At 40.5% G+C, this 27,444-nt stretch overlaps 1 protein-coding gene across 5 annotated transcripts in view; it reads right to left on the minus strand.

Annotated features, from left to right (window-relative positions):
• EBF1 (EBF transcription factor 1) overlaps positions 1 to 27,444 on the minus strand; it is a 269,259-nt gene that overhangs the window by 40,371 nt on the left and 201,444 nt on the right. For all 5 annotated transcript variants that reach the window (XM_041482008.1, XM_041482007.1, XM_041482006.1 and 2 more), the window contains exon 10: positions 21,242 to 21,368. In XM_041482008.1, coding sequence (XP_041337942.1) covers positions 21,242 to 21,368 — 127 coding nt within the window. The remainder of the gene's footprint in view (positions 1 to 21,241; positions 21,369 to 27,444) is intronic.

The raw sequence follows: 27,444 nt of genomic DNA on the forward strand, positions 1-27,444 counted from the left end.
ACTCATATGAGCATCAATTTCTCCTTCTCACCTGGCAAAGTTTTGGGGTTTTTTTTGCCAGAGGAGTAAGTTGAAAATCCATGCTGCATTTTAGGGTTATCTCATGCAGCACAGACAGAATTCTGATAGGTCTTCTCCATTAAGTGTTCATAATGCCAGGAATGAAAGTAACTCATTTCTTCCCAGGGTGCCTGTTAACTGAGAAACTCATCTTAATTGAATGCACAGCTCAGTTAAGCATCTTCACACCCGCAGCCCATCAGTGCCCCATGGGCAGCTCTGCCAGGCCCTGCCTGCAGGGCTCAGCAAAGGAGGGGATGGGATGGAGCTGATGAGCAAACACCGTCAAGGGCTGGTGCTCCTGACAAAGTGAGGGCTCTGGGGAGGGACTGGCTTTGGCTAAATTATCACCATTAGATCACCTTGCCATTCAATTACAGAGGGATCAACAAATCCTGCAGCTCTGCCCCCAAACACGAGCTCAGCACCCCTGAACACACCACAGAGAGATCACTGGTCTGGAATCTGCAGCCTCACGGGGAGAAGGGAAGAGGAAGCAAAATAATTGCTTATATTCCTCCTTTCTCATCCTGCCCCTCTTCCACCCTCCCAATTTACCTTCTAGAATATACTCAGTAAACCAGGGAAAGTGATTATGGAAATTAAAATATCTGAGGTGCAACTATTTGCCTACAAAGCTGATACCTCAAAAAGAAGCTGTAAAAGGCAAGGAAGTGAGGAACCAGCGTGAAACTCACTGTCCTGTTATGAAACTCTCCCAATATTTCATTTACAGCAGGAATGAATGATTTTTTAGCAGTCACTGTTGAGTTTGGGATACACAGCAAAACATCTGAGCTGTTTGATGGCACCCCAGAGTAGTAACCACATCCCAGTGCTTGAACTGGATCATTTTTTCCAAAATTGGAAATATTAAAATTTCCCTAATTAACACAGAGGTGGAATACACAGATTAAAGACTGTGAAATGATCAGTAAATAGATTGAAAGATGTAAAGTTATGATGGATAACCAGATACCATCACACAGGTTTATAATCATGCACTAGTACTTATTTCCTAATTTTCTAGATATTATTGGCAGCCTATAGGAAAATTCAGATCTCAGCTCTGAAGTTATTAATAAAATACCTTCCAAGTAGCATAGTATTGCTATTTTCTCTTGTATAAAATAAATACCTGCTTTCCATCCAATTCAAAACAAAAGCAAACCTCCTGTAATGGATTACATTATTCTGCACAATTTTTTTTCTAGTAGATTTCATAAGAACTGTTGTCATAAAAAATTGCCACCAAAATCTATGTGTATTGTATTAATACGCCTCAAAGTTCACTACCAACACAAACAGTATCATCAGGTGATAAAAACAAAGATACTGCAAGTGTGACATGAAAAAAGAGTATTCGAATGTTAAAATCTAATTTAGCAATTTGTAAATTGCTGCTCTAAAAGGAGGAATTTAGCATTAATCTTGCTGGAAGTGGCATATTTATCAGGAACTGATTTGCAACTTTCCAGGCAGTAAGCAATGATATAAATACACTTCTGGGTCCATCAGCACTATGCAAGAGTGAGCTTAAACAGACAAACTCAGGGAGGCCCTGGCTGTGTGAAGGATTGAGCACCTGGCTGCCAGAGTTAATTAATGTGCACAGAGGATGCACTGATGCTCCTGCTCCAAACCTGCTCCAGCACAACTGCCCCAGGGTATCTCTGCCTCCTGCTCTCCTGGGCAGTGTACCCCAGCTCCAGGGAAGATTTTTCCCTCCTCCCACATGCCCCCTGTGCATGCCAAGCCCATCCTTTCTCTCAGGACACCTTCCCACACCAAAGAGGGAAGGGATGGGACTGCAAAATCCAATGTATGGGTTTCAGAGAAATCACTTTGGTTTTGCACTGAAGGCCCTGTGTTGATGCTGGCCAGCCCATGTGTGCCCGGGGGAAGCTGTGCCCATCCCTGCAGAGCCTGGGCACTGCCAGGGGGGCTGACCACACCCTAGAGGTCTCTCAAGAGAGGAGATTCCCACCAGTGGGGTTTTCTCACTGTTTCTCACTTGATTTCCACATTCTGCGTGGTCTCTTCCTTATCTGAGTATGATACACACTCAGTGGTAAAAACAGTTATTGAAAATAAACCCGAATTTTAGCTGATGGAGTAACAAATGGACCCTGACAAGGTTCTGTGCATCCTGCTGGAGCAGATGGACCCTCACTCACCCAAACTGAAGCTGGGAGAGACACAGCATGATATTTAAGTCTAGGACATGCAAACTGGTTGATGTTTCTCTAAAAAGCAAAGGGAGATGCAATGTCACCTTTTCCTTCCAAATTTTGCTTGTTGCACAAAAAAAAAGTGAACAAGCAAAAGAAAAGGAAAAAACTCCCATGGGATTCACCTGCTCTGTCATTTCCTTTTGTTCCCTTTCCTTCTGCAATTTCCCCACCAGCAACATAACAGAGTTCCCTTCAAAAACTACCATTTCAGTACTTTATCACAAATATAAAGTAAAACGTGAAGTATTGAAACACAAATAAAAGGAAACTAAATACACCATCTCCTGGGCACCTAGAACAAATCTAGAAAAAAAAAATTTTCTTAACATTCAAATATTCAGAAATTAAATAATTGGAAAGGGAGAGGTGGGACTAATGCAACTCTGTTTCAAAGCTTCTTGTACAGTGAAATCCCATAATATTCTATAGGCAGCATTCACCATCAGCTAAACTGACCCACTGAACTCTGGTGTAAGTGTCAGATGGCAGAATTTCATTTCAAGTACTCTTGAAAAAGTACTCAGGGTTGACTTTTATGACATTCAACTACTAAGCAAGCAAATCATTATTTATTATTTCTTAGGCTTTCAAATCTCACTGGATTAAAGAACATATTACATGATTTGGTCAGAATTTTTTTCAGCTCTGTATTTTAATCAGATTATGGCTGTGGAGACCATAAGTTTCAGAATATTTCCCCAGCAAAGATGTATTTTCACCAGCAAGAATGAAGTCACTCTCTTTGTTGTGAACCTATGCATGCAGTGGGGTTTGTTTCCTCAGTATAAGAGCTCTTTCCACATTATTTGGCATCATACATCCCCTGTAATTTATAGCAGCCCTGAATTATTTCTCAGTTTCAGAGCTGGGGAACAAACAGCTACAAAGCCATAAAATTTAGGTACCTATGCCTATTTAAAAATCCCAGCAGGCACCTAAATGAACTTTCAGGACTCTAAAAGCAATTAAAATTCTGACTTTAAGTAACAAGGTCAAAATTACAAAGGAAGCTTGAGACTCAAAAGAGGGTTTTCTGCCACTGGAAGAAAAGCTGCTGCTCTCCAGTGCTTGGACCTGCAGTTTGAGCTGTCTGAGGCATCAGGAGACTGAGATCCTTCAATCACTCAAGTTTTAGTGAACTGAATCTGTAAATAAGCACAAGGGACAAAATTCAAACTTTCTTTCTTTGTGCTGTGCTGGGCAAGGGTAGAAGAGTTGCCTGTTGGGCACAGTTTTTCAGTAGCAAACTGCAGAGGAAAGGAGCTGTCAGTCAATGACAACCTCCCATTCCAAGCACATAGAGCTTTTCAACTTCAAAAGGCACTAATGAGTAGAAATTAGTATCTGCCCATCCTTGTACTATTGCCTTCAAGTAGAATTTATTCTATTTGAAGTTTTTTTTTTTTTAATGTATTTGTATTCTTAATTTATTCCAAGTCATCCTGAAAGCTTTCGGAGACATGTAAGATTACCTCCAAAAAATGACATTCAGTGACTGTCATTAATTTCCCATTTCATAACATGTTTCACAGAGGAAAAGCAGTATTTTCCAACCGGTGGTGAACAAAACTCCTGGACCCCAGAAGACCTGCAACTGTTTCTTGGTGGCCCATGAAAGGGAGCTAAGAGAGGTGCAAGTCTGTTGTCAGCTGGTTAAAGCCACTGCACAATTTGTTGTTCAAAGGTCTGCGTTTGTACTGGAAAATACTGAGGTGTCCACAACCCTAAAAATGTCGCAGAGGCTGCAGTAGAAAGTTTGTTGGCACAAGCTCTCCTCCCACTGGAAGATTTGCTACATACATTGAGGCACCAGCTTGGAAGATTGTGGATATTTTCTGCTGAATGGGGCCCTTGGAGAGGAAATATTTGATTTACTGCAGAGTTCTCATTTCCCTGAATTGCAAATAAAGTGTAATTTGATTAAATGTAAATGAATCCTACAATACTTTTGGTGGCTTGTCTGAAACAATTGATTGTAATGGGCATCCATCATTTGGCTTGATTTTAATTCAGAGACAAAAAAGGCAAAATGAGAAAACTAAAGCAAGTGCCACTAACATTCTAGAGCTGGAGCAGTCGAGATTCCTGGTGTTGGACTGTCATTCCCATTGTTCTCAGAGTAGAGGGGAAATGCAAAAGCAAAAGCAGAAGAATAATAGGATCTGCATACATCTAGAGGAAAATCCAGCTTTTTCACAAGGTGTTCTGTTAAATCAGCTTCAGGAGCACAATTTGTAACATTTATTTTAACATCAATATTCTGAAATTAATAAGGAAAATGAATATTGCTCCATGTTTCTCAGTTAGAAGAAAAGCTTTTTTTTTTATAAATCACCCAAGTCCTTTTTCACCAAGATAATTTCCAAGTGCATAACACTAACTTCAGCAGTTCCTGTGGTTTGAAATAATAAGAGAAGTGAAATTACTGATACACACAAGCTTGATAAACTTTTGGTGTCACTTTCGTCAAATGTGGAACTACTCCAACCACAGAGATAATAATAGATGACCAGATTGTAACTGCTTTATTGCTTCTTTTTCCTCATAAATTTTAATTTTGGAAAGTTAAGTGAAAAATGTGGTTTCAATTTCCTACAAATTGCACACAATTGGGTTTTAACAAGAACATAGAAAGAGACGGTACATTCTTTGGAGTGAATTAGGGAGAGGAGTGTCTTTGTCTTTCAGCATCATCACAATAACAAAGTTCAAAATGCAAAAAAGATGGCTGCAAAAAAAAGCAGCTGTACAATGTACTAAGAAAAGCAAGGAGTAATTCTTTATCTAAATAAGCTCTGAGCAATTTAACATGAAAATACCTGCTCCAGCCTTTCTCCCCTCTGTTCTACCAGACTAGAGCTCAGAAGAACTCAGGCAGCTGACACGTGTTACAGGAAAGCCTCTAACAAGCAAACTCCGTGTACATAAAGTCCTTTACCAGCAATACCAGAACTGCCCGAGTGCTGTGCAAAGCAGCCTGCTCAGGCCATATTAAACAGGATAAATGCTGGATAAATACTTTTGGGCAACTACCAAAACAAGAGCAGAAATGAAAGCCAAGAGGAGACAGAGATTGATTTTGCCCAAGAAGCACATGGGGTTCAAACCAATGTGTGGCTTTACCCACGTTACCCTCACCTACAACTACAAAACACTGATGAGGATCTTAAATCATGCTGAAGGTGACCCAGATTCCCTTCAGCAGCAATGGTCCAAGAGAGGTCTTTGAGGTGGAAGATGCCCTGGAAGAGGTAAGGACAGCATCAAGCAAATGTTGTGAGAGGATCGCTGCCAGCAGAGAAATGAGGGGGCTTAACTCAGGATGCACAGGGAGGGGACCCAGGGCAAACCAAACCTATTGGTCAGCACAGCTCTGAAATGGGGGGTGGAGATTAAAATACAAGATGGACAATCCCCTAAATGCCTGTAGTCAGGCAGGCAAAACTTACTGTAAAGACGGGAGGTATTGTGAATCTTAGAATAATCCCATGAAAATGTGCAGGGGTTGACAATAAGATTCCTAATTTAATCAAGCACTTAAGTAACCTAAAGAGCTTCCTTGACTTCCAAGTTGTTTGGCTGCTTCTATGTAAGGATGCTCTTGAATCCTAAAGCATATCAATTGAATGACATCTTTTAAACCAAAAAATACAGTGAAAATTATGGAGTAATGTATGTAAATATAAAGCCTTTATCAGTTTTCTTTAAAATGTTTAAAAATACTCAGAGCTTATGGAAAAAAAATAGGAAATAAACAAAAGAGACACATTTTAATGAATTTTAGTGCAAAAGAAATTTTAATTATCAAAGTGTATGTGAAAAAAATCAATTTCCCTAAGAAAAAAAAAATCTGGCACTGTAACTAGCACTTCAGGGGGAAAAAAACCCCCATGTTCCATAAAAATTCAAATTATCAAATTTGCAAAATCTAAAGGGACAAAAGTTACTAGGGAATTACTGCAGAAATTTGAGAAAATATCTGTGATGAATTTCATGCAGCTTTAGACTTTATTACACAAATCCCTAGGAATCTTTTTTTTTCTCTAAGAAAACTGATTGGGCAATAACTGTAAACCTCAAACTGTTTTCTAAAAACACACACGTGTACTGATGAACTGCTCTGCTGACACCCCATGCCATGGTTGTTTCCTGAGTTAGATTTAACACACATTTTACTGTCTGTCCTTATCACTGAAGGGGTACTGGGGACAGCTGAAAGTGATACAGAGACTCTATAATCAGAAGGCATGAAAAGGCACTTTGTTATTAGAAATCTATAGTTTTTATAGAAACAGTGGTGGATTTAAGACTTGATTGGCTTTTAGGAATTTTCTCTCACACTGTTGGTGAATTATGAATGGTATACTCTGGAGAACTATATCTATAAACAATGGTTACAGAAAGGGAGATAATAATTGTTTGAATTAATTTCTTCTAAGTTTCTTACAGCTTCTACAGAGCTTCCCAGGATTTTCCATGGAGAACCATGTCTCTCTCTGTGTTCAGAGGACGTGTAATTACCACATGTCCTATGACTGGAATCACCAAAGGCAGAAAAACCCCACAGGCATTGCCAGTGCCTTAAAAAGATGCTACAGCCCCAATACCTCAACTCACAAGAAAAGAATTCTTCCAGTGAATGGAAATGCCAGGTCCTACCTCCTTCCAGAGGCAACAGCAGCATGTCCCCATTGCAACTGTCCCTTCCTGACTGGAGATGCCAAGGGTGCCAGAGAAGAGGGTTTTCTTCACCCCACGTGTCCCCACAGAGCCAGAACACACACCTCACTCATTTATCATCATGCCAGCTCAGCCTGACAAGGATTTTTCCCCCAGGTCTTCTAAACTAGAGATGTTATTTAGGTTACAAAAACAATTGCACGTTTTCTGCTTGCCGCATGCAAATGAAAGGATCTGAAAGCTGCCAGGGCTTTGGCCACAGCTCATCCTCAGGCCAGGGAAAACAGGGATGGAGGGAGAGCTTTGGGAGAGGCACCACGGCCATCAGTGCCTCAACTCCTACTGCAGGGCCCTGCAGCTCACAGAAAGCAATTTCCTTTGGCCTCTGCATCAGCCATAGATTATTTTCTTCCTCTCATTTTTTCTCCCTTCCCCCCATTCCTTGAGCAGAAGTGTCTGCTTCACTCTGCCCCCCTCGCTATATGGATTAAAGGGGAAAAAAGGACAAACTCAACAATGCTGAGGATCCAGAGCAAATCCTGCAGATCAATGTTAGCTGAAATTTGCAGGATCTGATCTGTTCAGAACTTTATCATCTGGTCTGGCTCCTATTTCTAGATAATGATCATGGGATGCAGTAAGTTTGCAGCTTCCTCACAGAGCAGGATGCACCTTTGCCTCCACAAGTGCTAAAATGTTGTCCTCCTACAGGACTTCACTGCATTTTTTTAATCTCACACAATTTCTCCTTAATTATTTCCTTCTTTTTCATTTTATAGGTAAATCTTATCTGTGCTCATTATGAAATTCTCGCTGCTAAATTATTTATGCCAAACAATCAAGTGTGGTACCTTTGCAGATGTCAGCAGATAAACAGAAATGCAATGTTGCATGATGGTGTTTAATGCTGTGGAAATGTCGGGGTGCTTATTTTAAAATTCCACTGACCTTTGTTGTCCTATTTTCGACTTTTGCTTATTGCCACAGTAAGGAAACGCTGCAACGATATCGGGAATTTTTACACGAGGATCCTGCAAGTCAATATTTAAGGGAAGCGTGTTTCCTCAGTGATACCAGTGCTGATTATGTGCTATCAAAAGGCAGCAGAAAGGCACCATTTATACAGACCATGGGCAGTATGAGATACAGCAAAGAGCAAAACAAGCAAAGCCAAACTCCAGGCTTGCCTCAAGAGGAGCATGGGCGCACAATGTCTGCGTGTTGTTCCAGGGGGTTGCTGTGACATTAGGATATTACAGGTTTGCGGTTATTTGGGGGGTTCCTCTCTTTCCCTGCTGGCACTCCAGGCTCTGTGGGACCTGTGTAACAAGCAATAGTGTCTGGGAAATAATGAGCAGGGGAATGCAGTGCTGTTCTTTCATTGCAGTGTTAGGTGCGGTGTTGCACACTAAAGCACCGGATCAATACTTCCAGCAGCAACCCGTTCAATACACCTGAATTATTGCTTCATTTTTCTTCTTATTATAGATGAGTTGTGTTATTATTTTCCCCAAATCGATATTTTACAACCTTTTTTATCCGTTTCTCCATAAATTTTGTGATTACTTTAAACTGGGAATTCCGGTACACTAAATAAGATGCAGTATCTGAGAGGTAGTGAATGTACCAACACGATTTTTTACTCCAGACACTGCTTAAAGGCAGATCCTAATCAATAGCTAAGTAGGAAAATTTTTACGTAAGAAAGTTGGAAGCAGCACCACGCTTACAAAATGAAAATCCAGGTTCCTAGAAAATACTGGCTCCAAAAGAAGGCTATTTTAGAAATCCGGGGAAGGAGAGGCCTGATGGGCACTTTGCGTGGGAAATTTAATTCCAAACAAATATGCTTTTTACTTCCCCTCAGCTAAAGGGCGACCATAATTCACTGAAATTGTTTCTTACAAAGCAGATAATCCTGTGCACCTTAGAGTGATTTAATTAGCTTCCGTAGCTGTCTCCTGCTAAGTGTTTAAAGCATCTGCAAATCAAATCATGTTAACTCATCTGCTGCACCACTTTCTTTGTTCTGTGCATAGGACCTTCCTAATAGCATTAATAGAAGCATGAGTTTCCCTGGAGAGGGGAGTAGCAAAGTGAGTTAATTACATAGTTATTGTAAAATTGTGTACATTATTCCACAGATCACGCTGGGTAAGTATTGAGTTGCTACACAAAAAATAAGGACAATTTTGGGTGAACCCAAGGACCGAAATGGTACAATTTGAAAGGAAAAATGAAGATTCCCGCTGGAGCTGGAGGAATTCCGCCAAATTCCTGCATGCAGTCTGCCTGGCCTGGCTGCTCATGGACTGCAGTGCAGGATCCTGGCTCTTCCCTACACTTCAGCTGCAATTTCTATCCTGACATTTAGTGCAGGATTACAAGATCGAGCAGTAGGAGGTACAGTAATCTCCATTCAATGTTTTATAACACTTTAAAATTTTTAAAAGGAAAAATAATTAAAAAAAAAATCCCTGGGATTTTCTGCTGTAAATTGTATAGATTTCTGCTCAGATCCATTTGGTCTAATTAGGCATCACAGACCCCTCAAGGAGCAAGTCCAGCTTTGGACTGGGCATTAGTACTACAGTGGGGCAAATAATTCACCACTAATTATTCCCAGTCAGCAACTATCCAAATAGATATTTTTCTTCAATTATTCTGTTTAATTAAAGTATTTCTCAAACAGTTTTTTTCTGACTAACCTTATCCTTATAGATAGATGATTACAGAATGGATTGTTACAATTTTTTAACTTAAATTCTCCATTTATGTGTTCAGCAAAGGCATCACCTCACCTGTGTCTTGGTTGCTTTTCAGTAAAATTTCTTAACAACCAACAGTGAGTTTTACATACTTTTTGTCCAGGAAAACACCACAGAAAATTCACTTTCTATAGCACACTCTGAGTTTTTTCTCAGAAGGGATTGTTTCAGCAAACTTACTTGTTCAGACATTCACAGGGAGCAAAACACTACAGGGAAACTGAAGGAAATTCACTGCCAAAACACAAATGAATATTCATGGTCCACAGAAATACCCTTATTTCCCAGCTCTAATCAGCATGAACATCTGTGAAAAAAAGTCTAATGGGGGAAATTGGAGAGGGGAGGGGGGTCATTTCCATCCTTTCCCTTAGGCCCCAGTTTAAAGAGTGTTCATTTGTCCTTTTAACAGAACTTGCAAGCGATGCGAGGATGAACAGTTTTGGTGAAGAAAGGAGGCGCAGGCTTGGCCTTGTCTTTGGGAAATCTGAACTAAATTCTTCATCCTAGAACAAAAGATAGCTGGTGCAGGTTCTTGTTCCTGTCCCTGGCCAGGCAGACCTGTGCTGGGAGCTCCTCTATCCATAACAGCCCCTGAGCTGACAGAAACACCCAGGGAAAATCCAGTCTCAGGCAAAGAGGTGAGGCATGGCTCACTCTCATCCTTTTAAATAACTGACATGCTGACATATGAACATAACTGACAGTTCAATGCAGGATTTAAGGGAACAAAAAGTACCTCAAAATTAAAACCTGTAGAAAAAAAATATTACTGTTTGTCAGTATGATGGCCACTTGAAGACCTGATGTTTTGGAACAGCAATGTCATGGCTATTTCTAGTAGCTGTGCACAACATGCCTGTGAACTTTAGGGAGAATTCTTTTTGGAGTGATGAAAATAGTCAGAGATCTACATTTGGAAAAAATATTTCCCTAGCAGAAGTGACCTTTCAGTGTGAATTCATGGTCACTTCTGGCAGCAAAATCTTGCCTTTCATTTTTACAAATATAAGCTTGCTGCTGAAACTGCCTGAGCACACAAACTATGTATTTTTATTTGATGAGTTGTAGCCTTTTACAGAAACTATCCCACTGAAAGCTGAGAATTGGGTATAAGATAGGAGAAAAAAAAGCAGAACAAAAGAAAAAGGGGACAATAAGTAGATGTATTTCAGAAACTATCAGGCATTGCAATATTTGTGGTAATATTTACTTTCCTACACAGCAGCTGTCACGAGGGGCACTGAGGGTGAAATGCTTCTCACTCAGCTTCAGCCAAACAAGTTCTTATTTGAGAAGTTCAGAGCCCATGTGCAGGCAGAGGACAGAGGGAAGTTTCCTGATGATTTCCCCACATCTTAAATGACATCTGACAGTCCAGGGGGTATCAGGCCCAGAGCTCCAAGGGGTTCACTACACTTTTATAAGCTATAAAAGGGCCTGATGATGTTGAAAAGGGATAAAACCCACCCTGAAGATGCTGCAGTAGTAAAAAGGGACATTGAATTTCACAATTTTTCATAAGTATCCCAGTTTTGCTCTGTAATTTTCACAGATTTAAAATTGAGAGTTTGGCACCAATTCCTATTTTAACAAACTTGTATTTTTACTAGATGGCTGTTACAATATCTTAAATGCCATATGTGTTTTCTGTCCCATGGGGTCCTAAAAAATGCCATATTTAGCTGCTTGTGTGAGGTTTCTCTCTGTGTTTTTTTGGTTGGGTTGTTTTAGATTTGTTGCTTGTGTGTGATTTGGATGGTTTTTTATTAACTCTCTGTCTGCTGGGTGTGGGTTTTCCTTTCTTTAACCACCAATGCTGGCACCTGGTGCTATCCAACAGCAGTTGAAGTCCACAACTCTTCAAGCACCGAGGTTAACCACAATTTATGGCAACAGGAAAAAGAAGTAAAATCATATTTGGGAGGGAAGGGAGAAGACAGAAGTTAAAGACATTGAGAGATGAAACAACAGTAGGTATGGCCATGCAAATACTTTAGGGCAAACTGTGCAAGACTACAGCTGCCAAAGCAGCTGCCAAATCCAGACACTGCCTGGATTTTTTTATGACACTGCCTGGATGGCTCACACTTATCTCCCCAAGGTGTAAACTGCCATGAACTCCCTGGTCCTTGGGGACCAAGATTGGTATGGAATGGAAGAAGTTCCTTCAAAATAGCTGCAAAAGCAGAGCCTAATTTATATCATTCTAATATGTTGGTGTTCTAATATATCAAATCACTTCTTGTGGAATAAAACATCTGCATACACTTGGCTTGGCAGGATTAAGGCATGATGGTTTTATACTTCTCAATTAACTGCTCACAACAGACCAGGGGCAACATCCAATGGCAAAATTCCTTTCAGTGAAGGTTATACAGTTAGATGCAGACCTTAAACAATCGAGCTTGAGATTTTTTTTTAAATTAAAGAAGAAAATGTAGCAGTTTTAGCACCACAGTGCTGTCCCTCAGCAACAGCAGCAGCTGGGCGATGACAGTGACCTGCCAGGAGATCCTGGGGAAGCTCGTTGAGATTGCTGAAACTTTTGTGCAGATTGAATCTTCAAGGAAATTCTGCTTTCTCTGAGACATTAGCCAGCCATTATCATGAAATAAATGTGGCCCACTGCCACATGTCTCACATAATTTAAAACACCGTGGGTACAACTCCTTTCCGAGTTGGCTCCTGTGGTGTCACCAGCACAGCAGCTCTGCAGCCCACAGGGCCTGTCTGCACTGCAAAGTTTCATACAAAAGTGCTCAAAATAACTTTTAATAAAGCAAGGATGGACACTGTAACCTGTGCCAGGAGGCAAATCTGCAGAGTTTTGGGGCAGCCTGAGAAGCTGCCACGATTGAGTTTTGTCACAGTGTGATTAAACTGTTCCCAACATCTCTATCCAATCACCAGGGCACACCACATCACTTATGCACTTGATATCTTCATAACTAAGCAGAAGAGTCTGTGTGAGTTCTTGCAAGATAGCAGAAAATACAAAGAACTTCACACTCCATGCAATAAATTGCTCTTGCATCCACTGAGATGAAAGGCTACAAGTACAAGATTTTCCTTTTATCTATATATTAACAAAAAAAGCCTGAATCTGTAGACATGGGCTATATTGAGGCACATCTTCTCTGTAGTCACTGCTGTCAGAAGCTCTAACCAGGCTAGATAAGCACTGCTGGCTGTGTAGGGATGCTGGTACAAGCAGAAGGAACGAGGCTGCCCAAGTCCTGCCTCAGGGGAACGATGCTGCACATCCCAGAGCTGGGCACTTGTGAAACAAAATGCCTCAGCAAAACGAGCCCTCACTAACGAGCACCTCAAAGGATCTTAAGCACATCTTAAGGAGATTATTCAGCAGGCAGTGCTGTGTGAGAACATTCCTCAGGCAGCTGTGCACTACATTCAGGTCCTGATGCCCTCTCCAGAGCCAGCGTGGGCACCTCTGAGAGCCTGGCCACTCTTCAACCACAGCAAATCCTGCCCACATTTCCAGCAGAAACCAAAACATGCTGCACCCCCCGAGAAGAACAGGAAGGATGAGTTAAGTACTCGCATTCCCATGAGGAACACAGAATTCCCAGTCTATTAATCATGTCAGTGGCAACAAGTAGTTGAGGATTCTGCTTTCTGGAGCAGCACAGAGACAGTGCCTTGTCCCTCTTCTTAGGGCAGAGCATCAAAATACATGAAAATGATCAGTTCAGCCTCTGCTGCCACTCTAAACTGCCCATTTCTGTGGTGTGTGTCTAACCTGGATACCCACACATTAAAGGCAGTGAAGCCCCCTATAGAAAAAAAAGTACAATGCAGACTTTTTAGAAATTCATCTCAGCTCCCTGTTTTATTTAAAAAAAAAAAAAAAAAAAAAAAAAGGGGGAAAAATATCTCATCAAGTGACATGAGCTAAAAGGATAATAAAAAAAGACTAACAATTTCAGTCTGGAAAAAGAGTTTTGAAGCAAGGGTATGAAAATTTAAAGGTATTGGGGTGGGGATAAAGAAAAGAATTTACAAGGCTTATTTTGTGAATCCAGAGGGTTAATTTATCATGAAGTCTGGAATTTAAAAAGCAAAAAATGGTTTATTGGCTCTGAAGGTCAGATAACAATGTTATATCATATTCAATGGGCTAAGGTTCCAAGGGTCTACAGGGTTGCATGACAATTGCAGGAATCTTTATAAAGTCTATTTTATACCTTTATTGTTAATAGCTTTCTAATCCTTTACCACAAATTTATAGTTTAGAAATGGCAACACATCTTAAAGATTAAAGGTATGTGACAAACAGTTCATGTCCTCTAATAATCAAATCACATAGTTTAGATTGGGGGCTTATCAGGCTTTTTCCTACTCCATGGTTTCATAGGTAGAAAATACTTTATATCCCTATTACATGAATGATGAATGGGACCATTGGTTATGGGCTGTTATTTGCTTGGCTGTAGTCAATATGTTTTCTTTGGACAGGGACTTCAGTGATTTATTTCTCTTTTGGCCTTATCACTTATTAACTCAGGGCAGACAGAAACAGCCAAGGTTGTGAATAAGGACTGGTGCCCATTTAGACTTCTAATATCAGAGAAAATATTCTTTTTAATGATCCAGCTACCCTTTGCTGCGTAGAGTCTGATTGCACTTCCCTCTAACTAGAAAATAAAGGTCATATTTCTTAGAAAGTGTATACATAAAATATGCAAAATAATATGTTTCCTTCACAGCCAGCTTTATTCTGACGGTTGCTGTAATTGCTTTCATTTTGAAGCTGTCCTACAGGTACCCTGCACACTTTCAGTGGTTGTTTTTTCAGTGTGTTATGGTGCTATCAGTGTTTAAGGAATACCGAAGATATGAGGATTCTGTTCCTATTAGCATAGAATAGGGATTTTCCAGATTATTTCCACCATTCCCTCTCTGCAATCAAGTGGGATTCCTCCCATCTTCCTTTCCTGACTTTCTGCAACCACCCTAATATTGCCAATATTCCACCCTGATAACTCTCCACACTTCACTCCACTGGGCATGTCCTTACAAGCTTCAAAACAAATATTTTGGTAACAACATTAACACCCCAAACCACCACCCAAATAACAAACACTAAAATTATTTCATCTAGAAAACCTTGTTCCAAAACAATTGCAGGCATTTTTTCCCCCCCCTCAAAGTTTCCAGGCAGGGCAGGTGACTGACTCAGTTAATGGACTGGAACATACAAAGGGGCAGCTTCTAGCTTAAACTCAAACAGAGATTTCCTGAGGGCAGCTCTTCTCAAGGGCTGGTAACACCCAGATCACATCACTGATGGGGGGCTTGGAGGCAGAGACTGCACCAACCCAACCCCAGCCTTGTTTTCCCTGCCACGAGCCCTTCAGGGACTGACAAACACCATGGAGTCCCCATGGCAAGCTCCACTTGGGAAGGAACACTTGGCACAGTGAGATAAAGGGGGAACCCCGTGAAATCTGCATTAGGATATTTTTTAAATAGCTGTTAGAAGGATTGTTTTTTGGGGTTTTTTTTTGCTTGTTTCTAGAGGAATTAATTAAATTCCCTGGTAAAAGTTTACATTTACAAAGATTTGTTTTCATTCATCCTTACTTGATTGTGCTCTAGAGAAAGGATTTACTGTCTCTCCTCCATAGAGCCTCTCTCAGATGAGGAACAGATTTTCTGTGGAGCATCCAAAGCACAGGGTAACCTGCAGCACAGGGCTCTCCTGCTCTTCACAGACAGCTCTTACTTTAAACTTTTTATATTTCTTTGCATTGAAGTATTTTTTTTTCTGTTCTTCTGCAACACTTTCTGACTATTTAACTTCAAGACATCTGATACTTTTTATTCTGCCACCACTATTAATATTTACTAGTGAAAGGCAGATAAAAACTGCTGTTAAAAACAAATGGCATTCATTTGCTAGCTACCAGATCTCATAGCTGGTCACTCTTCTGGAGAAGTGATGTGCTCTGTATTTCATTTCAGCTTAATGATCCTCATATCTTTGAGACTGAAGAATTTTATAAACACATCAGGATAAAACCTGAGACAGCATCAGACATGCTGGATTTTTTCCTTTATTTTTATTGTTCTGTTGATGGTGGCCTTCTCTCCTGATTTATACTAATCAGTTATTTAAGTGCTCATGATTTAATAATAAACACACATGAATGAGGCATTGTAAAACTAATGAGGCTGTGGATTACTGATTTTCAGAATAACTGCCACTAGGTTTTACCATTTTCCAGGAACTAACAGCCACATAGCCATGGCCAAGGTTAGCTGGTGTAAGGGTCAAACTCCAGTCTGCAAGGATCAAGAAAAGTTCCAGTGGGGCTACAGGAACTTCTTGACAGTCAGTATGTCTCTTATCACCACTTCTTTTTCCTTCCTTTTTCTCTTTTTTTATTTTTTTAATGTTTTTTTCTTTAGTCTACAAACTCCAGAACTCTCCATTCTGAAAACTGATTGTTTCATTGATTATGTTCCTTTTGAACTTTGCACAGTTATAGGTGCTTTATTGAAAAGAAAAAATTTTCCTAGCAAAGGAAATCACTGAAATTTACCAGGTTGGAAACTTAAGGCACTCAAGATCAGCTTTTAAGTGGTTCCAGTTCTGATCAGATCTCTGTAAGTGACTCCAACCTCTGCTTCCAGACCATGGACTGAAGTTTTAGATAGTAACAGGTAGTTTTGGGCTCTTACTCTTGAAGTAAATTTGACTTCAAAAAATGAAAAGAGAATGATTCTCAGAAGACAACTACTCCTGTGCTTCTGTAAATACAAACGCCTAAAATTAAAAATCTGAAAATTAAATCACCTAAAACAGAGATTTTGGAAATGTTACCCAAATCATCTGTGATCTGCAAGGCCCTTCCTCTTTGTACACAGACTCAAATGTTTTCAGAAGAATTTTCCAAGAGACCATTTCTTCTTTGAAGGGGAGTGGAAAGCTCCCTGAGAAGCCCTGTGACATTTCAGAGACAGACGCAGTTTCCCAGAAATTCTGTGAATACCCTGACCTTCACAGCTCCAGGATTTCCACATCTCCCCACACACAGTGGCCTAACAGTGTAACACGAACACTGGTCACTCCTGGCAGTGTCCACTCTGTCCTGCTCAGCCTTTGCCACGGTTACCCTGCAGGATCAGAGCTCAGCCTGGGTGTTATTCCCAGCCCTGGGAATATTACCTGCAGTAATCCCACCCCAGAGCTCACAACAAACCCCAAATGGACCAATTCAGAGCTCAGCCTGGGCGTTATTCCCAGCCCTGTGTGCCTACATCATCCAGCCATTCCCACCTGCAGTAATCCCACCCCAGAGCTCACAACAAACCCCAAATGGACCAGGGGGGACTTGCCTGCTCCTCTTGGAGCCCTGTCAGCACACAAAGGGTTCAGCCCACAGCCTCCCTGCAAGCCTAATGTCAATTAAAATGGTCCCTAAATTCCAACCTGTACCCAAGCATGTAACCTATTTCCAAAAGGAGGAGCAGTGTTTGGGGTACTGCTCAGCCAAGAATCTGAATTAACTCATGTTGCACACAACCTCAGTGACACAGCTCTGTACTTCTGGCCTCTAGGAAGTCCTTTGCTCTGTTTTGGGAAAAAAAGCACAAAATCTTAAACTGAGCAGGTGGTAGAAGACACAGCATAATGCATTTTTATGGCCCCTCCATATGTCCTTTCCAATATGCAGTGAGATAAATCCTCATCTCACTTACAGACATGCAGCCCCACTCAAACCTTGCAGCTTAGTACCACTGCAAAAGTCATCTGTGAAATTCATGTTGTCCATGGTGCATCCATTTTTTTAAATTAAAACAAACCCAAACAAAATCTCAAAGGCCTGTCTGGGTATCACAAATTTGTGCCAACTCTCATTTTTTATTTAAGTCGACCATATATGCCCTGAGTCACCTTCCCAAACTACCTATGGATTTGTACCTCTAATCTCTTCCTTTATCTCAGTTTCTCCAGTCCTAAAATAATGGTAGTGACACATACTTGACTCCCAAGTTGTGACACAAAGCTGAATTCATTCAGTGCTCTTCAGTGCCAGAAGAGACTTGGAGATGAACAGTGCATGTCTGGGTATTTCTGTGTGTAATATGGATTTTTAATATTATTCCAAAATGAACACACATCCAAGGTGTGTTCAGACTTCTGTATTTCTAATAACATTCTCTCAGGAATGTCAAAGCTTAAAATCTAAGAAATAATTGCTCTCTAAGTGCATGCTAATGGCTCACTCTGCAGATGGAAAATAAAAAACTTATGTTTTCTTGTAAGCACAGGGTGAGACTGCTTTATTTCTTTCAGAAATATGCACAAAAGCTGGGATTTTTCTGTATATATGTGACCTTGATTCCTAGATGGCACATGGGTTACTTAGGGATCATGTTACTGAGTTATTTGCAGTTAAAGAGGAAAAAAAGGCTAAAATTAATGGGTCACTGGGTATTTTCTTCTGAGAACTTAACTACTTAACAGTAAGAAAAAAACAGTTTACAGCCAGGTGGCTTGAGGGGATATTTTGTTGAACACTGATTAAAAATAATTTCTTCTAAATGAGACCTGACCACAAAATGGGACCATTAACGAGCAGGGACATTCTCACCAGAAAGGAAACTACGCTTGATCAACTCCTGCACCGCCCACAAACCCCAGGTCTTGTTCTCTCTCTCTCACACACCCTCTCTTTTGCTTCTCCCCCCCTGCTTTTTCTGCTCTCCCCTTTCCTTGTTCCTAATAGCAGGGTAAATAAGCAGCAAGTGATGCTGAAATGTTTTCGGCCAAAAACAGAGGCCAAACTCCTCTGAGAAAACATTTGGCCTCTGTGGTTTTGTAATATGTTCCAGAACACTGAGTTCACTGAAGAACATTGTGAAAAACTCCCATCGGCTGGAGTGATGCTGGGGAATGTTACTGTATCCCAACTTCCAATTGGTCCATTTCCTGCAGGCCTTGTTAAAAAAAAAAAAAAAAAAAGAAAGAAAAAAAAAGAAAAAAAAAAGAAAAAAAAAGAAAAAAAATAGTGCTATGTGGGAGTTAAAACAAGTTCTCATGGGAAAAATGAATGGCAAGAAATTCTAGCTTTAAAAGAAACAGCTAATCTGCTAGTTTGATTGTTCTTCAAAACTTACAATGAACCAATAATCCTAATTAAAACCACTTGGCCTAGTTCTCTAAAGCATCATAGCTTTTTCTATGCTTCGTTTGTACACACCATAGACTATTAGTTTTTTTCTAGTGCTCACTAACAAAGTGCTGACTTTGTTGGGATGGCTGAGCTAATTTCGTGAACTCAGTGTGAAACCTTAGCTAAACAAAATTGTGGTAATTTTCCTTAATTTGTAAAAGTGATTGGAGTGCAAACAAAATTTTCCTCTTGGGTCAATCCTATAATTTTCAATTAACTAAAACTAATCGTCAGGCATGTACTGAACCTGCATTTTGTTTAAAGGGCTGGAAGGCACTTCTGAAGGTCAGGATGCATTAATTGTTTTTATTTTAGTTTCATTTAGTCCTTTTTAAAAAGCTACATTTAAGTTCAGGCTGGGTCTCAAAGGAAAATGCAAATTGTGTGAGGTAGGATTTCAGTCACAACACCTTTTCTGTATCTATTGTAACTCTGTAAGTAACTGCAAGAGAGAATTATCCATGGACTGGATCACCTTTGATTTTATCATTATTGTTCAGTATTTCATAACTTACATTTACTGATGAAAAATGCCGTGTTTTAAACACCAACAATAAAATGGATACATGGAAACACTCTCCCTACTGGGACACTTTATTTCCACATTCAGCCATCTGCTTTTGGGCAGACAAGCTAAACTGCTGCCCTCCTTTTTGCTGGAAATCTAATTAATGATGATCTGAAAAGCAACCCCAAAATGGGTCCAGCCCATTTTTACATTTAAAGAAGTCATCAAAAATTTCTTTGCAAAATTAAGGGGAGCAGGTTTTCCCTTTTGTTTCCCTTCCATATCCACATCTGCCATCTCACCAGCCCCAGGGGCAGCCACCCCAGTGGGGTGACAAAAGACAGGACAGCACAACTTCTTGCAAGAAAGAGAGGAGGGAAAGGATTCACCTCAAACAGCCCACAGCTCTGGGCAACACCCTCCTGTCATGGTTCACACCATCAATTTGCACCAGCCATAAATTTGACCTTTGCTATTCCTTTTGTTCCAACACATTCAAAACTCTAATTAATTTTTTGATATGGTGTGTTATTGTCCAATATATGGATTTCCCACACGTTGCTGAAATCATAATGCTCCCAAATAAACACACACAGCCTCCACAATGCCTGCTGCTCAGCCAGCAGGGCAATATGTGAGCATTTTAAGAGCCAGTTTAAAAAAAAATCCAGTGCATAATCTCATCTGCAGGAGAGGGTATTTGAAAAAGACAAGAAAGAATCATAAGGCACCTTTGTTCGACTTGCTTAGTGTTAACAAAATTCAAATGAGAGTTTCCTGCCCAGCTGGAGCACAGAATTCTCTCCTCTGCCTCGAGTCCATGTGTGTACACTGAGAGTTGGAGCAATGTGTGAGCCCAGTGGAACTCATAATGGCTTAGTCACAAATATTTATGATATATCCTAAAGTTCCAGGGGCAATTGAGGATGAGGAAATGAATTGTACTGGGTTGTGCTGAACCACAGTTCAGGCAAACAGCTCCAGCATAGTCATGTCTGTAGATGTGAACAACAACAAGTGCATGAAATGCACACCAAAACCAGGGCAAAGCTGTTAATTCCTGTAGCACACACCTTCAGAGGAATCAACAACTCACATCCTTTTTAAAAAGTGAGGCTGCTACTAGGTTTATATCCTAGGCCATCCTTATAACTACTGAGAGTGCTTTGACACTGACAGCACCTGCAATGTTCCAGAGTGTTTTGGGGGGTTTTTTTGTTAGTTTTTTTGAGGCCAAATCACTCAACTTAGTGGTCTCCAGTGCAGGAGACCACCCCAAAGCACACTGCAAGTTGCTGTGTCTGCAGCACTGACTGGGCTGAGAGCTACTTGAGCTCCCTGGAAGCCAGAGACAAGTGAGTTATGGTGAGATGGGCTGGCAAACAGGCTTTGAACCCTTGCAACACCTGCTGGACAGCATGAGATGGAGATGTTTAGCAGGATCTTTCTCAAGGCAGGTCTGTGTGTCTGGCTCCTTGTGCTTGCACTCCTCCTCTGTTTGGTTAAGTGCTGGAGTATCTGCTTCCCTCCTTCCTCTCCCCTCCTGGGTAAAGAGATGTCCCAACACAAGGACAAACAAGCAAACAAAAATCCCACCCTGGTGTGCTTTCAGATTCATCCCTACAGTCCCCAGCTCTGACTCCAACCTCAGACTGGTGCCTTCAGTGACGTCCTCAGCCAGAATAATAAGATGCAGCACAGCTTTTAATGACAAAAACAGAAGCCCTAGCAAGGGTGATATATTGCCTGCCCTATTTTTCCCCCTTACATTTAAAGCATCCATACCTGTGTAAATGAATCTTCCAGGCGTTCCCTTGCAAAACTGCTTAGACTTGTAGGACAATGTGACTTCTACAACCCCTGGGATGTGTCGGGGAGGCGTCTGTACACGGATGGCATGTGGAGTAATCAGCTAGAGAAAACATTGGGAAGGGAGGAGAAAGAGAAAACAAGCACTGTTAGATGCTGAACACTTCTTTAATAACACTTTCCTCTCAGATCACAGTAAAAAAGCTTTGAAACATGTAATTAACCTGTCAGTGTTTGAATACAATCTTGATGTAACCCACACAAAAGGCAGTGACCACAATATTTACAAGCATACTTGTAACAGCATTATTCCTGTTTTCATACATGGCAGGCACTTGCTTCCTAGTACAAGCATCAGCCCTGGTGTAATGCAATAACTCCAGCCTACAGCAGCAGGACACCCACGTGTGCTCAGATGAATTCTGGGGTCATGACAGTTTCCAGCAAATCAGATCCATAAAAGACACATGATTACACGTGTGAACATGGCACAGCACAAGTCCAAGGTTTTAAATACTCCAGTCCCCAGCTGACATCTCTACACTGGAAAAACACCTTGTGCTGCTGTTTTAATTTTCTGTTCATTTTGTGGAGGTGTAACTGATTCCCGTAGGAATGCAAATCTTGGCTTTTAAAGGATGCTAGATCTTTTCTTCAAAATTATGAAAGCACTCAAAAATGATGTACCAAAGAAAACCATCTAACCATCACTTCCAGTCTGCCTTCACTGAGAGGGCTTCTTCAGGTGTGGATTTACACAGAAATAAGTAGATAAACTTGACTTTCTTTTTATTGGGGCAGGGGATTCTGATCCTCTTGGCACAAAGGTTGGGGCAGGTCAGTGCTGCACTTTCCAGGCTCTAGACCATTTTTGCTTTTTCAGGATTCTGGACTGGATTTAAAATGTGGTCCCTGAAATTAGTAGCAGAGCCATCTAGGAGTTCACTAATTCAGAGCAAGATTAACTCAAATCTCTGCTGCTCTCAGAAACTACAGCATTGTCTTCCCCATTACCAAAATGGTGATCATCACCTCTTCTCATTCATTGTACTCCCCCAGGAAAAAGAGGTCCAGAGAAAAGATGACATGATTGTGTCCAACAACCAAGATACAGCTCTGGCACATGGATAATCCTTCTCTGCCTGTGGCACATTAATGCCCCTCTAGAGAGGCAAATAAAACCAAGACCATAACCTGGCTTGACAGGTTATGAGCAAAGTGTGAGCACCCCATGCAGTCAACTGCTCTATGCTCTTGGTCCAATCATCTCCTGGATTAAGGAATAAATTTCAGTCGTTTGGGGTTTTTTAATAAAAAGCTTATTTTGTTCTTATTTTTACTAGGAACCAAATGTTTCAGCATTGTAGTAAGGCCCTACCAAAAAAACCCCAGACTTTGATCCAGTTCTTTGTTTAGGGCACGGGACTAAAAAAGAGCACAGAAGGAGAGTAATATCTGTCTGAGAGCCATCTGTGCTACAGAGGGAAATGGCACACACAGTAGGGAGCTCTCCATATTTAAAATAAGAAAATTAATATTAAATCAAGTTGAACATTAAAACCAAAACTACCAGCATCAAATGCTCCAAAAGTTATTCAGATCCACAGAAGTCAGAAGCCACATGTCATTTTAGAAATTATCATGTAGGGGTTGATGTCTTGTTTGGGAGCTCCAAAAGTATGTTTTCAGGTTCTGCTTTGGAATCATGTGGTTTACAAACTCACTTACTTTTAAAAGAAACCTGCCTTTTTTTTTTTTTTTTTTTTTTTTTCTAAATTGCTCACTCTATCAATTTGGGGGAAAAAACCCTAAAAATTAAAACAAAAACTAAAACCAAACCCCAAACTTCCATGGAATGCTTTCACTTAAACTGAGCTGTCTTACAGTTGAGCTGACCAAAGCCTGAAAGTCCAGGCCAATTCTCTCCATGCCCTAAAAAGCCAGCAGAGGCAGAAGGCAGTGCCAAGCAGCAATTGATTTCTAGTGCTTCAGACTCCTCTCATGTTGGGATGAGCCATCCTTGGAAGCTCCAACCCTTCTCCACTGAACCAACATGACAAGCTTAGACTATTTGCTCAACTGTAAGCAGCCAAACATAACTGAGATAAATCCCATCCTCGAGTGGTTCTGGTTAACTGGGTGAACTGGCAAGATGCGAAAAAATTTATGGCATTTTTGGGAAAAAAAATATTTGTAAAAACAGCCAAGGATTTTAGTAGTAAAGGTTAACAGGCTCATCTTACTACATCAGAATGAGCCTGCATCCCTCACCCCCATTCTGGCATGAGCTATACAGGCAGCTTCTGGTTGTATCTTTGAATTTCCCAGCATTTACTGGTCTGTCACCACTTTAATGTTCTTTAAACATAATTTGTGGCATTTTCCAATACTCATCTTCCCTGGTTCCCAAGAAACGTCTGACCTATTTATGGTCCATTGTTACAGAGAGCTGGGGAGAGTTAAGCAAGTTTCCTGGTTTGTTCTCCACAAACAGTTTGGTTTTCCTTTGTGCTCTGAAGTAAATAAGTTTAACTGTGTTTAAAACCACAAATATACAATAATGTCGCCCACACATTCCCAAAGGGTGAACATTATGTCTGAAGTCCTATGGTTTAGGACACTTAGGATGTATTTTATTCCTCTTTTCCCTACAACTAAATCTTGGGAGGTATACCAGGAGAATACATGTGCCTTTTGCTTTTTCTCCATCACATCTGTCATTGACCACTGGCAGGGATTTGGTGCTGGGCCTTTGTTCTGGGTCAGCCTTCAGGTCCCCTGCACACAGAGGGCACTGGCCAGCTTGGTTACACACCACGAGTTCCCTAGATTGCTGTCATAGCAGGAGATTGGCTTTAAGGGACAAAAAATGTTCCTTTGCACATGGAAATCTCCCATCTTGGGTCTCAGATTCTGGTTCCACAGCTCTGCCAGGGTCTGCTATGGACTGGGAGCAGCTCTCCAAATTGTCCTGACTCTGGTTTGCAATCCAAGTGACCCAGTTGGTGCTGTACATCTCTGGGCAGTCCAAGCCCATCCACAGCAAAAGCAGATTTGCCCCTGCCTTCCATAACTCCAGGATTATGGGATGTTTTCCTGTCTACACTGTCAACCTGGGGCCTGATGTTGGGAACCTACTCCACCTTTTCTCTTTTCACACTGACATAGCCTGTTCCTTCCCCAGGGCACAATCTGCCTCATATTTACATGCAAAGCATCTGGAAGAGGTGAGCTATTACCATCCAGGGATATTAAAAGTAAAGACACCATTTCTGGATGCCTCTGAGCCCCAAAGAGCTGGAGAGTGGTAAAGACTTTTGGGGAAGCATTGTGACATGTTCACCCTGTTGTTTTTAGGCATCTGTCCTTGCCCAGTGACAAACACAAGACCCTGAGGTAGGTGAGCTCCCTGTGTGACCCAGCAGGGCCAGTTGCGCATCTTCACCTCAGCTGGGAACTCTTGGTGGATGAACAGACACCAAAACAACAACATGCCAAGAACCAAGAATCCCTAAATATGAGTTATGCCCCTTTCTCAATTTATTTTTTAAATGTAAATCTTGAGCAAGGCATTAAACTATGATTTGGACATGAACCCAGCAGCCAAAATCCCAGATCCATCTTCCTCCTCCATTCCAGCATTTAGCAAATTAAGAAATGGAGCAGGACATAAAATTAGTAACTGAACCTTTCTCCCAAGGGATTTCCAAGTGATTTGGCCTGATACTTAGCAACTGCATTTGCTGTTTGGTATAAATTCTTACATGTCAGCTGGGACATGCAGTGGGTTGCACTAAAACCTGAGTTACGGATCTTTTGAATGGTGGGTGGTGCCTGGCCTTCAAAATCCAAAACACATTGGGGCTGAGTGTGTACAACAAGCCTCTTTCTGTGGTTTGCTAATATATTCTAGGCATTCTTGTGTGATACAGCATCATTTCACACTCTTCAGAGTGCCAGGTTACTTTCTTTTTTTAAAAGTGACATTTTATAAGGAGATGTCATTAATCTGAGTCACTAGTTTATTTTTGCATGCTTGAGCTCTGGTTTGTGGTTAGGGAAATGGTGACAATCAGTCATAAATTTGACTTTGACTCTGTGTGAAGAGGACCATTAGAACAGGAATGAAGAAAAATCCCACCAACTGAAGGTAATGACAGCTTTCAGTGAGAACAGAACCCTTAGGGTACCTATATTTTAAAAAAACAACCAATGTCTTTGCATGCCTCAATTCTGGGCATCCAGATGCTGCTTAATAAGCCTTGGTTTGCAAAAAGAGGGTGCCTACTCATTTTTTAAAAATGAGTCAGAGGTCCAAAATAAGCACTCAAAGCCTGAGACTTCCAAAATCAATAACAAACATAAAAAGCAAAATAACAAACTGTGTCACAGAATTTGATTCAGCAGCAGTAAAAAAAAAAAAAAACAAAACAAAAAAAAAACCAAAAAAACAAACACAAAAAAGCCACCAAACCAAAAAAATCGTCCTCTGTTTTTGTGCTGTACAAAGGTAAAAAAAAAAAAAAAGATGTTTCAGTGCTTCATCTTTTCTTAATATAAAAGAAAAAGAAGTTGTTTCCAGCTGACTCTGTACAGCTGCAGGAATGTTCTTGGCAGGAAAATGTTTGAAGAAATAGTTCATTTTAAGCAAATATTGTGGAATATTTATAAGAAACTAATTTTGTCTTCACAATCATGTATTTGCCCTGCAAGTCGACTCTCAGAGTCTCAGCACCCGACGGAGAGAGAAACAAGGAAAGGTTCTTATCAGCAGCACCAATGTGGAATATTTGTGACCACGCAGGGACCCAGAACCCGGGTGAAACGCCCCAAATTCCAGCTCTGTGTGTGTGTGCACGGCACAGACAGGCAGCAGAGCCTGTCTGGCACACGGAATGTTTGCTGGGAGGCTCTGAGCACACCCAGCATGTGCACACGATAGACCAGTGCTGTTTGTTTGGCGGTTACGAAAGTCCCTTGGAAAAAAAAAAAAAAGGCATTAGACAGCCCATTCTGCTGTATTCTAAAAATACCAAGGGCTTTTAAAGTCATTTTTCTAAAGTAATATGGGAGGTAAGGATTAATTGAACCTACTGGCTTAGGGTATCTGCATTTCTGCTCAAAATTAATGTGACAAATTAAGTTTTTATTTAGTTCTCCCTGGCTGAGAAAGGTTGCAATTATGTTAGAGTGTTTACAGCTAAAATATATGTTTAAATAATAAATATGTGTTTCAGAAACCATTTCAAACCTCCTTTTTTAACACAGTCAACTCCATTTCAAGCATATAAATATTTCAATTACAAAACTTGAATACATGTAAAATAAATTAAAAATATATTATTTACATTTCAAATTATTTATAACATGCTGCTTGACAGCAACAAATTCTCTCTTAAAAGGAAGTTGTTTGGGGTTTTTTGACTCTTAACTTTACTTCTGAATTAGGGTAGGATTTATATTTTAAATATCCATGCAGCTCAGGTATTGACATGGATTTTGCTATAATAAAGTCTGAGTAATATAGGACCTTTATGATAATTACCTTCACAGCACCTCTCCAAAGAAGGTGACTAATCTTATTACTGTTTTAGAGAAAGGGAATTGAACTTTAAGTAGATTATACGATTTGCCCAAGGTCCCATGCAAAGTCTGTAGCAAAATGATGCTTAATTTCAATATTAGACTTCATCCCCCAAACCACCTGCAATTATAGCTGAAACTGAAGGTGGAAAAATCCACATGAAAATGCTCTGCAAGACTCATTCTTTTTCTTTGGTCTCTGCCTATCTGGTTTTGTTTGGGTTTTTCTGAAACCCAGTTAAAATTATGTTTTGTTTGGATCCATGAAACATCAAGATGAACTTTAAAATTTGTCCAGAATTCAATGACAAAATAACTTGGCCAAGTTTGCTCATAACTGGGCCTTACTGGCAACTCAGGATGAGCCTGCTCCAGTTCTGTAACGGACTCAGATTCAGAGGTTTGACAGTTCAATTTTATACTCTATTAAAGTAAAACAAAAATATTCTTCTTGGGTACTGAAAATTCCTTAGACATTTTTAGAAATGGGAAGGCAAATGAAAGAACTTATTTTGTACTTCATAGGTGGCTTGTATGTGTAATTTGAATTATTTATAGATCACTATTATTTAGGGATCACTCAGCTCATGCATTTC

This window comes from Pyrgilauda ruficollis, unplaced genomic scaffold (genome assembly GCF_017590135.1).
Source record: "Pyrgilauda ruficollis isolate IOZ18807 unplaced genomic scaffold, ASM1759013v1 scaffold57, whole genome shotgun sequence".
NCBI lineage: Eukaryota > Metazoa > Chordata > Aves > Passeriformes > Passeridae > Pyrgilauda > Pyrgilauda ruficollis.